This window comes from Phaethon aethereus (genome assembly GCF_964289735.1).
Source record: "Phaethon aethereus genome assembly, chromosome: 26".
In the NCBI taxonomy this organism is placed as follows: domain Eukaryota; kingdom Metazoa; phylum Chordata; class Aves; order Phaethontiformes; family Phaethontidae; genus Phaethon; species Phaethon aethereus.
Genome location: NC_138602.1, coordinates 435,499 through 451,707, shown reverse-complemented (window position 1 = coordinate 451,707; position 16,209 = coordinate 435,499). Strand labels below are relative to the sequence as shown.

General features: G+C 52.4%; 1 protein-coding gene across 1 annotated transcript; it reads left to right on the top strand.

Annotated features, from left to right (window-relative positions):
• Window positions 1-5,985: 5,985 nt before the first annotated feature.
• Window positions 5,986-8,136, top strand: GP1BA (glycoprotein Ib platelet subunit alpha; the record flags this gene model as incomplete). The annotated part of the gene is made up of 1 exon (XM_082010833.1): window positions 5,986-8,136. One exon carries the CDS (start codon window positions 5,986-5,988, stop codon window positions 8,134-8,136), a length of 2,151 nt encoding a protein of 716 aa, XP_081866959.1.
• Between the last annotated feature and the right edge of the window lie 8,073 nt (window positions 8,137-16,209).

Below are 16,209 nucleotides of genomic sequence, written 5' to 3'. Positions count from 1 at the left end.
CTTGTTAAACTTCATACAGTTGACCTCAGCCCATTGATCTGGCCTGTCCAGGTTCCTCCTACCCTCCAGCAGATCAACACTCCCACCAACTTGGTGTCATCTGCAAACTTACTGAGGGAGTACCCAATCCCCTCATCCAGATCATCTATAAAGATATTAAACAAGACCGGCCCCAGAACCGAGCCCTGGGGAACACCGCTTGTGACCGGCCGCCAGCTGGATTTAACGCCACTCACCACAACTCTCTGGGCTTGGCCATCCAGCCAGTTCTTTACCCAGCAAAGAGTAAACCTGTCTAAGCCACGAGCCGCCAGTTTCTCCAGGAGAATGCTGTGGGAGACGCTGCCAAAGGCTTTACTAAAGTCCAGGCAGACAACATCCACAGCCTTTCCCTCATCCACTAGGCGGGTCACCTGGTCATAGAAGGAGATCAGGTTGGTCAAGCAGGACCTGCCTTTCATGAACCCATGCTGGCCGGGCCTGACCCCTTGGTTGTCCTTCATATGCCTCGTGAGCACTCTTAAGATGAACCACTCCCTGATCTTCCCCAGTATGAAGGTCAGGCTGACAGGCCTGTAGTTCCCGAGATCCTCCTTCCGGCCTTTCTTGTAGATGGGTGTCACATTGGGAAGCCTCCAGTCGTCTGGGACCTCCTCTGTTAACCAGGACTGCTGATAAATGATGGAGAGTGGCTTGGCAAGCTCCTCCACCAGTTCTCTCAGTTCTCTTGGGTGGATCCCATCAGGTCCCATAGACTTGTGGGTGTCCAGGTGGTTTAACATGTCCTTAACTACTTCCTCCTGAATTATGGGCGGGTTATTGTGCTCTCCATCTCCGTCTTCCAGCTCAGGGAGCTGAATACCCTGAGGATAGCTGGTCTGGCTATTAAAGACTGAGGCAAAGAAGGCATTAAGTACCTCAACCTTGTCCTCATCCTTGGAGACAATGTTCATCACCATATCCAGTAAGGGATGGAGATTCTCCTTGCCTCTCTTTTTGTTAATATATTTGTAGAAGCATTTTTTGTTATCCTTTACAACTGTGGCCAGACTGAGCTCTAGCTGGGCTTTTGCCTTTCTAATTTTGTCCCTGCTTGACTTAACGAGATCCTTGTACTCTTCTTGAGTTGCCTTCCCCTTCTTCCAGAGGTGATAAACTCTCGTCTTTTCCCTGAGTCCCAGCAAAATCTCCCTGTTCAGCCAGGCGGGTTGCCTTCCCTCCAGCTCTTCTTACGGCACATGGGGACCGCCTGCTCCTGTGCCTTTAAGATCTCCTTCTTGAAGACTGTCCAGCCTTCCTGGACCCCTTTGTCCTTCAGGACTGTCTCCCAAGGGACTCTCTCAACCAGTGACCTGAACAGGCCCAAGTCTGCCCTCCGGAAGTCCGTGGTAGGAGTTTTGCTGACCCCTCTCCTTACTTCACTCACAGCTGAGAATTCTATCATGTCGTGGTTGCTAAGCCCAAGGTGGCCTCCGACCACCACATCTCTCACCAGTCCTTCTCTGTTTGTAAACAGCAGGTCCAGCCAGGCACCTCCCCTGGTGGGCTCACTCACCAGCTGTGTCAGGAAGTTATCTTCCACACACTCCAGGAACCTCCTAGACTGTTTCCTCTCTGCTGTGTTATACTTCCAGCAGATGTCCGGTAGATTGAAGTCCCCTACAAGAACAAGGTCTAGCGATTGTGAGACTTCGCTTATAGAATGTTTCATCCTGGTTGGGTGGTCTATAACAGACTCCCAGCAGGATATCTGCCTCGTTGGCCTTCCCCCTCATCCTTACCCATAAGCACTCGACCTGGTCATCACAATCGTTCATTTCTATACAATCAAAACTCCCTAATATGCAGAGCCACTCCACCACCTCTCCTACCTTGCCTATCCCTTCGGAAGAGCTTATAGCCATCCATGGCAGCACTCCAGTCATGAGAAGCATCCCACCATGTTTCTGTGATGGCAACTACATCATAGCTGTCCCGCTGCACTACGGCTTCCAGCTCCTCCTTTTTGGTGCCCATCCTGCATGCATTGGTGTAGATGCACTTGAGCTGGGCTACCGATTTCACCCCCAACTCCAGCATGCCACCCCTAGGCTCATCTCTAGTGAGCCTGGTTTTATCCCCTTCCCCCTTCAAATCTAGTTTAAAGCCCTCTTGATGAGGCCTGCCAGCTCGTAAGCAAGAATCCTTTTCGCCCTTGGAGACAGTTGCACTCCATCTGCTGCGAGGAGGCCCGGTGTCGTGTAAACCGGCCCATGGCCAAAAAACCCCAAATTCTGACGACGGCACCAGCCCCTGAGCCATGTGTTGATCAAGTGTGCTTTCCTATTCCTTCCAGCGTTCTTCCCTGTCACTGAAGGGATTGACGAAAACACTACGTGTGCTCCCGCTCCCATCGATCAGTCGTCCCAGTGCTCTGATGTCCTTTTTAATTGCCTTTGGGCTTCTTAGTGCAACCTCATCGTTACCAACCTATAGGACCAACAGGGGGTAGTAATCAGTGGGCCAAACCAGACCAGGGAGATTCCTGGTGACATCCTCACCCAGGCCCCAGGGTTGGGTCTGGTCGACATATTGGGCCCTCTGTACCCCTCAGAAGGGAGGTACAGAAGGGAGGAGATCTTTTGCACCAGATCCTTCATCCAGCTGATGTGCAGCAAGCATGGACCTTCCCAAGGGAAGTGTTCACCATTACTGCTGAATACATGGGCTTCTCAGAAATGAAAAAGGATGCACTTGCGTGTGCACCCGGGGTAGGTCTGTTCATGCTCCAGCCCAGGGCAGCTCCATCCTCCTACCATGGAGGGGCCCAAAGGGAACAGCTCAGAGATGCTGTTAGGTCTTTCACCTTTCTCTGCAGGCCTGCCCAGCCCCCAGGAGTAATGCTGCCCAGAGGTTGGTGGTCATGTCTCAGCTTTGCTCCTTGCCGTGCACAAGCCCACACAAGGCAGTGGATGCCAAATCAGCTGTGAGGCCTGCAGTAGCTGAGGGGCTTGCCGAAGGACCCGGTGACAGCGCTCCAAAGCCCCTGTGAACAGTGTCACCAGACTACAGGGACAGGCATCATGAGGATGACCCTTGCTGCCAGGGCTCTGAAGAATGGTTAGACAATTGTGTCTCTAAAGAAGGCTGGTGGGAAGGTGAAGATACAGGCCCTGCTTCCTGCACTGGGGAAGGAGCACTGTGTTCCTCAAGCCAGGGGCAATGCAGTTGTATATTTCTATGACCTTCAGGCACTGTCACCTCCTGATAGTCTTCTTATTTTGCAGAGTCACATGCAGTGTTGGTGAGGTGCTAAAGGAAGTGGGAAACAGCCTGGATCACCTTGTTCCCTCCAAAGACCCACTTGAAACAGCCTGCGGGTGAAATCAAGGTTGGGGCAACAACCTCATGGGAGATCGACCCCTGGGGTGTGCAAACAGGCTGTGGAACAGGGGAAGAAGCTGATGGGCTGGACTAAAAGGTGAACCTAGGACAAATGAAAGAGTGGACTGCAGGTGTGGGGCAAAAACATCATCACTAGCAGGATGGCTGATGTAACCCTCATGTCCTCTTGCCTTCACATGAGGGAAGCAGGTTCAGCAAGGAGACACTGTCCCTGCTCCTTTGCTCTCCCCACCTGGATGTCAGGACTCCAGGATCATTCCTGGCCTCCTTCTTGCTGCTCGTAACCAGCCATGGGAAGAGTGTGCCTGCCGATGACTCCTGACCTGTGCACCCCCTTCCTCCGGTACAGCATGCCCCTTCCCCTTCAGCAAGGCTTGTCACAGTGGACTGCTTGGGTCTTCTGCTCCTTCTCCTTCAGGGAGTGAAGCAGGTGGGGTTAAAGATCTTTTGAAGGTTCAAGGTGTCCTAGTGCATTCATCCACTTAGAAAAGGAAGACAGAGAAGCAGAAGCAATGATTAGGGCTGTGCGTTGGGAATGTGGGGTTGTGTCATATGAGAACACCTGGTGGTGTCATGGGGGATGCTGTAGGTCCAGGGTGAGGGTAGGACTAGTGCTGAGGAGGAGAAACCACATGCAGGTTTAATACCTGGGGTCCTATGAGAAGGACAGGGTTACATTTGCTCTCTCCCTTCCTATCCCCTGATTTCTGTTTGGAAATTGCTGATGCAGAGACAAAAAACAGCCCTCTAAGTTCTGCCTCTGCTGCTGCCTCCAGCCCTCTTACTACAAGCTGAACTAAAATGCCCCTGCAGCAAGTGGGCTGGGGTGAGCGAGAGGCTGGGAGAGGACATGGGAGGGACAGCTGACCCCAGTGGACCAGAGGGATATTCCATACCATGTAGCATCATGCGCAGCAATGAAACTGGGGGGGAGTTTTTCCAAGGTACTGTTGCTTGAGGACTGGCTGGGCATGGATCTGCTGGTGGGAGGTGGTGAGTGAATGCTTTTGCATCCTTTTTTTCCCCTCTCTCTCTCTTTCCTTCACTCATTAAACTGTCTTTATCTTGACCCACAAAGGTTTCTCACAAAAGTGAGAAAAATTCTCACTTTTGCTTTTCCAGTTCTCTCCCCATCCCACTATGGAGGTAGTGGGCAAGCGGCTGGTGGGTGCCTAGCTGCTGGCTGGAGTTGGCCCACCACAATCCACAGAATGGAAAATCAATACAAAACCCATATCTCCCCTCCTCTATAGCATCTCCCCTTGCAGCTTTTGGGTGACCCTCCAGCCCTGCCATCCAAGATGCTCTGCAGTGGCCTATGGGCCAGGGAAGTCGAGACAGCTTGGCTGAAGGAACAGACAGCAGGAGGAATTGCAAAACCGAGCTACTTCCTCTGCCTCTAATCTCCTTGCCTGGTCTGCGCTGCGGCTTCTCCCACAAACGTTAAAGCTGCCTCTCAGCTCTTCAGAAGAGCCATTCCCGTTTTTCCTCGCAAGCCAGAAGGAAAGGATCCCTTGTCTACAGCACAAACAAGTAGCTGAGGTAACGTGCAGAGCTGTTTCTCACTGGTATGCCCACTAGGCTGCGGTCCCCAGGTTGAGGTGCCGCAAGGATCGAAGCCCAGAGCGTGCTGAGAAAGAGCTGCCTCGAAGCAGAGGCAGGGGCAGAGGTTTGTGCAAGGGACCCTTTTCCCAGGATGTAAAAAGATGTGGCTTGGGGGGCAGGGAGCCATGCAAGGGCTCCTCCTGGGTGCGACCCTTCCTCCTTTACTCTGCAGAAGCAAGAAATTGTGGAGCTGGTTGAGGCTCTCCCAAGGAGACGGTGGTGTGGCAGCGCAGTTAGAGCAAGGGCCGTGCTGAAGGACAGCAGAAGGGTTTGGCTGCTCAGGAAGCCGCAGGTCCCTTCCCGCAGCTGCGCGTGCTGATAGAGGGCCCGGACAGCCCTGTCACCCGCGCCGCCACCAGAGCAGCGCCCGGTCCCCGGGCAGGAGGGAGGCAAAGCAGCCAGAGAGCAAACACCGGAGGGTCCATGGGTGAGTCCCAGGGAAGGGGTGTCCATCGGCGGGCCGGGCACTCGGGGTAGCCACGTCTGTGCACGGGAAGGTCTTTTCACATGATTCATGCTCCTACCTTGTGAACCCAAGCAGAGGGCTCAGCTGGCGTTGGGTAAGAGCATATTCAGGAAGCCTCCTCCAGCACACGGCTTTGCGGGGTGGTGGGTATGCAGGGACCTAAACCCTGCGGAGCCACTGACTTTGCAGTGGTCAGGGCAGCGGTGCCACCCTGGCAGAGGAGGCACTGCTGTGAGGAGGCACGTGAACCAGGTTCTCCTTCCCACGGAGGAGCATGGAGTGAGCAAAAGGGCAGATGGGGTCTCCTTGCTGAGCCCTCTAAGGACAGATGGCAGAGTGGGTGCTGGCAGTAGGTGTGGGACTCATCTCTCCCTTCCATCATTCCAGGGAGGAGCTGCAGGGCTCGGAGGGCTCCCAGGGGGTCTGGCGGGGGATGCCAGCTTCCTGAGCAGTGCTTGCACTGGAAGAAAGGTGACGGTGTAGGTGCGTGCCTGCCTGTGCCCACGCCTCGCGGCTGTCCCCTCCAGGCCATGTGGGTCCCTGCCCTGCTCCTACTCATCCTCCCAGCCCTGCTGCCCCCAGCCGGTGCTAGTGACACAGGCCAGCCGTGCCTGTTGGAGATGAACAAGATCAAGGACCTCCTGGAGGTGAACTGCACGGGGCAGGCTCTCAGCACAGTGCCCCCAGGCCTGCCCGCAGACACAGGCATCCTCCTGCTCAACACCAACCACCTGGTGTCCGTCTCCACGGCTGCCTTCCTGCCCCTCACCCAGCTGCAAGACCTCGACCTGGCCAACAATGGGCTGGCGGTTCTGCACACTGGGCCTCCGCTGCCGTCCCTGCGGGAGCTGATCCTCTCCCGTAACGCGCTGGGCGCCCTGCCCGCCCTGCAGGGCCTGCCCGCACTCACCCACCTGGCCGTGGCCCACAACAGCCTGGCGACACTGGCCCCGCAGGCTTTCCGCTCTGTGCCACGGCTGCAGGACCTGGACCTGCGAGGGAACCGCCTGCGGACGCTGCCCCAGGAGGCCTTTGCAGGGCTGAGGGAACTCAAGTACTTGGATCTCTCGGACAACCTACTGGAGGAGCTCCCCAAGGAGCTACTGCAGGATCTGCAAAACCTGGAGACCCTCTGGCTCTCAGGGAACCACCTGAGGACCCTGCCCACCGACTTCTTCCCCGAGGGCCACTTCTTTGCTTATGTCTTCCTCACTGAGAACCCCTGGCATTGCGACTGCGACCTGCGCTACCTGCGGGCCTGGATCTATCAGAATGAGGACAGTGTCTATCAGCCGGAGCGGGGCCTGGAGAAGACAAAGGTGGAGGTTGCCCCTGAGAAGGTGCTGTGCCACAGCCCCCCTGAGCATTGGCGGAAGCCCATCATCCACTTCAAGCCCAACTGTGGTAACGTGGGGGATGCAGATGAGGAGGAAGAGGATGAAGAAACAATGGAGAAAGCTACCATGATCACCTTCTTCCCAACACATCCACCCATCCCCAAAGAGCACACTACCATACCCCATGCTGTTACCTGGCCTCCCCTCACTACCACAAGATGTCCGCTCAGCACCCCTTGTAACTCCACCCTTGGCCCAAGCACTTCGCTTGCGATGCCTGTGAGCACCAGAGCTCCCAGCACCACCACTCCTGCGCCAGCCAGTCCCACCATCACACCCACACAGATCCCCAGCACTGCCACCGTTCTCAACAATGCTCCTGCCAGCACCCCACACAGAATTGCCACCCTTGTCTCCACCACCTCACTGCCAACGACCGTGAGCACCAGATCTCCCAGCACTAGCAGCCATCCCCAAACCAGCCTCGCTGCTGGCACTACCAACACCTATGCCACTCTCATGGTGTCCACTGGTGTGTTTTCCACCACCTCCACAGCAGTGCCTTCTACTGCCATGCTAAAGACCTCGTCTATAGTCAGATCTTCATCTCCTCCTCTGACATCAACCACACTGGTGGTCTCCACCACCATGCTTTCCACCCATGCCCCCGTGCCGCCAGATCCCTTGGACACCCCCTGCTTCACCCATCCTGCGCCTTCCCCTCCACCTGCACCTTTCCCCCTCTGCCCGTGCTCCACCCCAGGACTGGCTGTACCCGTGGTGCGCTTGCAGGCAGGTGGGGAGGGTCCGCAGTGGGGGCAGTGGGTGCTGAGGCATTGCTGCCTATTGCACTGGGTGCTCTACCTGGCCTCCTTGGCTCTGCTGGTCCTGACCATGCTGGCTCTAGCAGGCTGGCTGGCGTGGATGTGTCTGGTGGGACGGCCATCCTGGCACAAGTCCCTGCAGACCCAAGAGGTGCAGTATCCGCTGCTGAAGTGGAGGGAGGCAACAGGAAACCCTGTGATGCATCTCAGCAGCTTCAAAAGACCCCTCCAGCACCCCACATTCTGTACCATCAAGGAAGTAGAGTTGTGCCCTGAAGTCACTTACTGCACAATTAAAGACCTGGGGATACAGCGCAGTCCTCATGCAGGTTCCTCCTTCTGCACTACAAAGGAGCTGTGGGTCCATCACAGTCCTCTGAATGCCTCATTTAAGTCTTTCTCCAGAAAGCTGATGGTCACAAACCTTGGATCCCTGAAAACCCCTTCTGCTTACAGCCTGGACAAGGGTGTCAAGGCCATCGGTGATGTCAGAGTGAAGTATGCTGGCAACACCTTGTAAATGCTTCTCTACATTCAGAAAGAGATGGAGGGTCATGGATCTGCTTCATGTATGCTTGTTTTACAAGGGAAAGATCTGCTTACCCAGGGGGAAGCCAGCTAGCTCCTTCCTCTAGTATTACTCTCACACACTCTGAGGTTTCTAGATCTGAAATAATTACTTGTATACTTGGCAGGGGAAGAGGATGTCCTCAACTGGTCAGTTATAGTTTGGGGCTGACACTGCCTGGTTTTGGGGTGAGTGTGGAAAGTACAGCTTACTTTGTGTCCCAACTTCTTCTGTTCGAATGATGCACATAAAGATGTGCTATGCTTTCAGCTCAGTGCTAGGTTGTTAACCACAGAATAAATACTCTTTTTGCCTGAATTTCAAATGGGTGCTAGTTTCATTTCATTGGACTTCCCATAGTCCTGTCAGGGTACAGTGAATGGCAAAATTGCCTTCAGTACTTGGAATAGTGGAGATGAAAGAGAGGAAATGTTCACTTATTTCCAGCTTCCTGACTTTTGCCCGAAATGTATGATCCTTCACTGTAGGATTGAATTACGTGGGAAAAGCATCCCACTGCATGTCCCACTGTCATGTAATAAGTTCCGGAGACGGTAGGTGTCGATGCCTCTGCATGACCCATCATGGGATGGCTGGAAATGGGGAAGGAAGGTGGGAGGCTGCGGAGGCCGATAGATGTGACTCGTAAGGGGTCACACTAGGACAAAATGTCCTGGGGCTGGCCCAACTTTGCGACCACTTGTGCAGAAGTCACACAAACGTTTTGGGAGGTGTGAGAAGGAGACAGAGGTTGTCATTGGCAGGCCCCAGCACTGGTTCACAAATGCAGTGACTAGATCATATGAATCACTCTTGCAGTCTCAAACGCTGTTCCAGTTCTAACTGTCCCAAAAGTATTGTCCAGATACTGTGGGTCAACAGGCCTTCTGCCAGATTAATTAATTGGTCCACAGAAGGGTATGTGTGCCTGTGCTTGGCTAGCTGGGGCGAGCATCCTTCTACGCAAGTGTGTCTGTTAATCACAAGCACGTGTGCTAGTGCGACTGTGGCACACAAGCTCTGCATGTGTAAGCAAGCGTTTGTCTGTGTATTGGTGCTGTCCTCTGACCTCACCATACTCTCTCCCTCTTTCCTGGGACAACAGAAACAGCCCCAGAGACCACAAAATTGGCTCAGAATCCCTCTAAACAACTCTAGAGATGACTGGAACAGCCCAAGAGACCTTGGATACCACTAGAGCATCCAAGGGACACATGCATGGACAGCCTTAGGGAGACTGCAGTGACCCTAGAGAGCCCTATTACATCACTTCGAACTCTTCCTTTACTTTGATTTTTTTCCTTTATCAGATACTTTTACTACATCTTGGGACATTTTTTCAGCCCCTTCTGGTCTTATATAGCAATGCTGGTCATTAATGATGCCTTTTTTAGTTTTATAACAGTGCTTTTTCTCACATTCTTGTGCTTAGGCTCTGTGGTGGGGCAGCATGCATCAGCTCTCACCTCTCCGGGAGCTTTGACTTCTTTTTGACAATTCTCCCACAATGTCATGGCATCCAAGTTAGGCCATCAAGCCCTGAGTGGCTGGAGAATTGGACAGGTAAAAAGTGATGTGAAGGTCAGGACCAATGGCTAATGAATAATGGATCATACTTCGCTTGGATGCTGATAACGTGAAGTACCGGACAGGGTTGTGCTGGAAACTCTTCTCTTTAACATCTTTATCAATGACATGGAGGAGGTGACTGAGTGTGCTTTTATCATCTTGGCAGGTGATACGAGGTTGGGAGGGATAAGTTTGTATGCTTCCAACAGGATTACCATTCAGGGAGCACCATTCACCCTGGAGAAATGGGTTGACAGAAACCTGATGAAAGTCAACAAGGACAAATGCAGAGTCCTGTACTTTGGAAGGAAGACCACAACAGTGCCGGTGTGGGACAGACTGACTGGGGAGCAGAGCTATGGAAAAGGACCTGTGTGCCTTGGTCAACAGAAAGGTGAACAAGATCCAGCAGAGCACCCTGGCAGCAATGAGGGAGCAACAGAAGCCTGAGTTGGGTTAACAGGAGCATAGCCAGTAGACCAAGGGAAGGGATTATCCCCGCTCTGCTCAGTGCTCATTAGACCACATCTAAAATACTGTTTTGGCCATGAGAACCTGCAACCCTCCTGTCGTGGTTTAGCCCCAGCTGGCAACTAAGCACCACGCAGCCGCTTGCTCACTCCCCCTCCTGCAGTGGGACGGGGGAGAGAATTGGGAAAAAACTCGTGGGTTGAGATAAACACGGTTTAATAGGACAGAAAGAAAGAAGGAAACAACAATGATAATACCAACAAAGGAATGTACAAGAACGAGTGATGCCCAATACAGCGATTGCTCACCACCCAGTGATCGACAGCCCGTCCCCGAGCAGCCATTTCCGCCCCCAGCCAACTCCAGTTTATGTACTGGGCATGGTGTCGTATGGTAGGGACTATCTCTTTGGCCAGTCTGGGTCAGCTGTCCCGGCTGTGTCCCCTCCCAGCTTCCTGTGCACCCCCAGCCTGCTCGCTGGCAGCCCAGCACAAGAAGCTGGACTGTCCTTGACTGCTCAGCAACAACTCAAAACATCAGCATATTATCAACAGTTTCTCATCCCAAATCCAAAACACAGTCTCACACTGGCTTCTATGAAGAAAACCAGCTCTATCCTGGCTGAAACCAGGACAGTATCCACCCCTTATTCCATACCATTTACGTCATGCCCAGGTCCTATACTTTTCAATACATTCCAATTATTCATTATTATATACACACAGATATCACTTTCTTAGTCCAAGGGCCATCACTTTAAAATGTCTGTGGAGTTCAGTCAGTCCATGACTCCGGACTTCATCCATCATAGCAGTCTCTCAGGGCAGGGGAGATGGTATGTGGTGTTGGATTGTCATCTGGCATGGTCCATGTCCATGATCTGCAGGTTGAAGATGTCGGTCTCAAGGGATTTGTTGGGCGCAAGCTGCTGAAGCCAGTTCTGGTCCCATCACTGCTGCACATTGCTTGGTTTCAGTGAAGCTCATTCTTCATCAGTCTGGGTGATTCTTACTGTAATACCATTGATATGGTAGATAGCAGCCATAGTAGTAATGTCATACTGAACAATTAACATACAACTCAAATCATTGACTGTTTTCACCCGAAATCAAGTCTCCTTGAGGTACACATCGGACTTCCCCATCCTTCCGCATTACCCACCAAGTGCACCCAGGTCCCTGGGCAAAGGCAATCCCACGAATGGGTTTGCCTTTGCCTGAGGCAGGAGTAACCCAGACTGTCTTCCCCAGCATATTTCTCACATGCACCACAGGGACTTTATCCCCTTCTACAGTACGTAAAAATTTTGATTGGGCAGGGCCGGCTCTATTAGTAGATCCCCTAGTGTTGACTAACCAGGTGGCTTTGGCTAAATGTTTATCCCAGTGTTTGAATGTCCCGTCACCCATTGCTCTCAGTGTAGTCTTTAACAGTCCGTTGTATTGTTCAATTTTTCCGGAAGCTGGTGCATGATAGGGGATGTGATACACCCACTCAATGCCGTGCTCTTTGGCCCAGGTGTCTATGAGGTTGTTTCGGAAATGAGTCCCACTGTCTGACTCAATTCTTTCGGGGGTGCCATGTCGCCATAAGACTTGCTTTTCAAGGCCCAGGATAGTGTTCCGGGCGGTGGCATGGGGCACAGGGTATGTTTCCAGCCATCCGGTGGTTGCTTCCACCATGGTAAGCACATAGCGTTTGCCTTGGCGAGATTGTGGAAGTGTGAGATAGTCAATCTGCCAGGCCTCCCCATATTTATATTTCAACTATCGTCCTTCATACCAGATGGGCTTTAACCGCTTGGCTTGTTTGATCGCAGCACACGTCTCACATTCATGGATAACCTGTGCAATAGCGTCCATGGTCAGGTCCACCCCTCGATCCCGAGCCCATCTATATGTTGCATCTCTTCCCTGATGGCCTGAGGTGTCATGGGCCCACCGAGCTATAAATAATTCACCCTTATGTTGCCAGTCCAGATCCACCTAAGCCACTTCAATCTTAGCAGCCTGATCCACCTGATGGTTGTTTTGATGTTCTTCGGTGGCCCAACCCTTGGGTACTTGAGCATCTACATGGCGTACTTTTATGACTAGATTCTCTAGTTGGGCAGCAATATCTTGCCACAATTCAACAGCCCAGATGGGCTTGCCTCTGTGTTGCCAGTTGCTCTGCTTCCATTGCTGTAGCCACCCCCATAGAGCATTTGCCACCATCCATGAGTCAGTATAAAGATAGAGTATTGGCCATTTTTCTCGTTCAGCAATATCTAAAGCCAGCTGGATGGCTTTCACCTCCGCAAACTGATTTGATTCACCTTGTCCTTCAGCCACTTCTGCAACTCGTCATATAGGGCTCCATACAGCAGCTTTCCACCTTCGATGTTTGCCTACAATACGACAGGACCCATCAGTAAACAGGGCATATTGCCTTTCATTCTCTGGCAGTTCATTATATGGTGGAGCCTCTTCAGCACGCGCCACCTCCTCTTCTGGTGATATTCCAAAATCTTTGCCTTCTGGCCAGTCCATGATCACTTCCAAGATTCCCGGCCGATTAAGGTTTCCTATTCGAGTCCGCTGTGTAATAAGCGTGACCCACTTACTCCACGTAGCATCAGTCGCATGATGTGTAGAGGGGACCCTCCCTTTGAACATCCAACCCAGCACCGGCAGTCGGGGTGCCAGGAGGAGCTGTGCTTCAGTACCAACCACTTCTGAGGCAGCTCGAACTCCTTCATATGCCGCCAATATCTCCTTTTCAGTTGGAGTATAGCGAGACTCAGATCCCCTATATCCTCGACTCCAAAACCCTAGAGGTCGACCTCGAGTCTCTCCTGGTGCCTTCTGCCAGAGACTCCAGGTAGGGCCATTCTCCCCGGCTGCCGTGTAGAGCACATTTTTAACATCTTGTCCTGCCCGGACTGGCCCGAGGGCTACGGCATGAACTATCTCCTGTTTGATTTGTTCAAAGGCTTGTCATTGCTCAGGGCCTCATTTAAAATCGTTCTTCTTCCGGGTCACTTGATAAAGAGGGCTTACAATCAGACTGTAATTTGGAATATGCATTCTCCAGAAACCCACAACGCCCAAAAATGCTTGTGTTTCTTTTTTGCTAGTTGGTGGAGACATAGCTGTTATTTTGTTGATCACATCCGTTGGGATCTGTCGACGTCCATCTTGCCATTTTATTCCTAAAAACTGGATCTCTTGTGCAGGTCCTTTGACCTTACTTTGTTTTATAGCAAAACCAGCTTTCAGAAGGACTTGAATTATTTTCTTCCCTTTCTCGAAAACTTCTTCTGCTGTGTTGCCCCATACGATGATGTCATCAATGTATTGCAGATGCTCTGGTGCTTCACCCTGTTCCAGTGCAGTTTGTATCAGCCCATGGCAAATGGTAGGGCTGTGTTTCCACCCCTGGGGAAGTCGATTCCAGGTGTATTGGACACCCCTCCAAGTGAAAGCAAACTGTGGCCTGCACTCTGCTGCCAAAGGGATTGAGAAAAACGCGTTAGCAATATCAACGGTGGCGTACCCCTTGGCTGCCTTTGACTCCAGTTCATATTGAAGTTCTAGCATGTCTGGCACGGCAGCGCTCAGTGGCGGCGTGACTTCATTCAGGCCACGATAGTCTACTGTCAGTCTCCACTCTCCATTAGACTTTCGCACTGGCCATATGGGGCTGTTAAAGGGTGAGCGAGTCTTGCTGATCACTCCTTGGCTCTCCAGCCGATGAATCAGCTCATGGATGGGGATCAGGGAGTCTCTGTTGGTGCGATATTGCCGCCGGTGCACTGTTGTGGTAGCGATCGGCACCTGCTGTTCTTTGACCCTGAGCAACCCCACAACAGAAGGGTCCTCTGAGAGACCAGGCAAGGTGGACAGCTGTTTAATTCTTCCGTCTCCAAGGCAGCTATACCAAAAGCCCACCGGTACCCTTTTGGGTCCTTGAAATACTCTCTCCTGAGGTAGTCTATGCCCAGGATGCACGGAGCCTTTGGGCCAGTCACAATGGGGTGCTTCTGCCACTCATTCCCAGTTAGGCTCACTTCGGCCTCCAGCACAGTCAGCTGTTGGGATCCCCCTGTCACTCCGGAAATACAGATGGGTTCTGCCCCTATATGGCTTGATGGCATCAGAGTACATTGTGCACCGGTGTCCACTAAAGTCTTATATTCCTGTGGGTCTGATGTGCCAGGCCATCTAATCCACACAGTCCAATAAACTCGGTTGTCCCTCTCCTCTGCCTGGCTGGAGGCAGGGCCCCTCTAATCCTGCTCATAGTACTCGTTACCCACTTCTTGTAAATAGGAATCAGAAGTCCCTTCAAGAGGATCAGAGGTGAGATCAGCTTTTCTATTCTTTCTGGGGAACTGCCCACTGGAAAGTGAAGCGACGATTTTTCTGGAGGAACCTGAACCCCCTTTTGTAATTGTTTTCCCTTGCAGCTCGCGTACTCGTGCCTCTAGGGTCAAGGTAGGTTTTCCATCCCACCTCCTCATGTCCTCTCTGTAGTCACGCAATTGAAACCACAGGGTGGCTCGCGGTGTGTATCCTCTATATCTTCTCTCTTGAACAGAAGAGTGCTTACTCCTAATGGCTGAGACACTGGTCCGTACGGGTGGAGGGTAGGGCATATCCTCTTTGAATTGTCGGAACTCCCGGGACAGTTTCTCTACAGCAGAGACGCAGGCCCGTAGGAAGGAAGAGAGACTTTCTTCATATTGTCAGAGTTGGCCAGCCAATTCATCCACCGTTGGTCTCTCTCCGTCTTTCCAGGCCATTACTGCTAATGAGTTGGCATATGATGAGGGTGCACTCCGTACAAACTTCCGCCACATAGGTCGCGTGCAATTGACTTCATCTGGATCTTTGGATGATTGTCCATTGTCCAAGTCACCATAAATCACTTCCAGCACAGCTAGCTCCCTCAGGTACTGGATACCTTTCTCCATGGTGGTCCACTTGCCTGGGTGACATAGAACATCTTCCTTGAAGGGATACCTTTCCTTCACACCCGACAGGAGTCATCTCCAGAGGCTGAGGGCTCGTGCACCTTTTCCAATTGCTTTGTCAATGCCCCCTTCCCTAGAAAGGGATCCCAGCTGCTTGGCTTCCCTACCCTCTAATTCCAGGTTACTGGCCCCATTATCCCAGCATCGGAGCAGCCAGGTGACAATGTGCTCACCTGGACGATGGCTGAAATCCTTTCGCATATCTCGCAATTCACTCAGGGATAGAGATCGGGTAGTTACCGTCTCTTTTATGAGTTCTTCCTCTTCCTCCTCTTCAAGCGATGACTCGCTCTCTTCCCTCTTCCGTACTTGTGATGGCCCTGCTTCAGAGCACTCTGCCTCCTCACTCTCTTCCTCTGCCTCCTTCTTAGCAGAATCTTCCTCCTCCCTTACTAAATGAGCTGACTTCCGCTTCCAAGATTTCTTCTTTTGTACAGGGGCAACTGATACCGGGATGGGCTGGTTCTCTGGTTCAGCTGCAACAGTCTGAGTAGCTACAGTGCCCGCCGTGGGGGTTGGAGTAGTCACAGTGCCCGTCGCAGGGGTTGGAGTAGCCACAGTGCCTGCCACAGGGGTTGGAGTAGTCACAGTGCCTGCCACATTGCCATCAGACCCAGAGAGCCTCTCTCCCCTTTGCATAGTGTTAAATAGGGTTCGGTGGGCATGGGCCAGGCCCCAGCACATGGCAATGATTTGTGTCTCCTTGGAGCTGCCAGGCTGACAGCATACTTCTTCCAGATATTCTGCTGGTTTATCAGGATTCTGCACTTGTTCGCGAGTGAAGTTCCAAAACACCGGAGGTGCCCACCGCCCCAGGCATTTGCCCATGCTGTTCCACACACCCTGCCATTCATAACTATCCAGCCTTGGGGCAGATCTCCGGGTGATATTCTTAAATTGCTTGCCAACCTTAGACAAAACCGAAACAATGTTCCCCAGAAGTAGCGATAGAGGTATTTTAACTACCC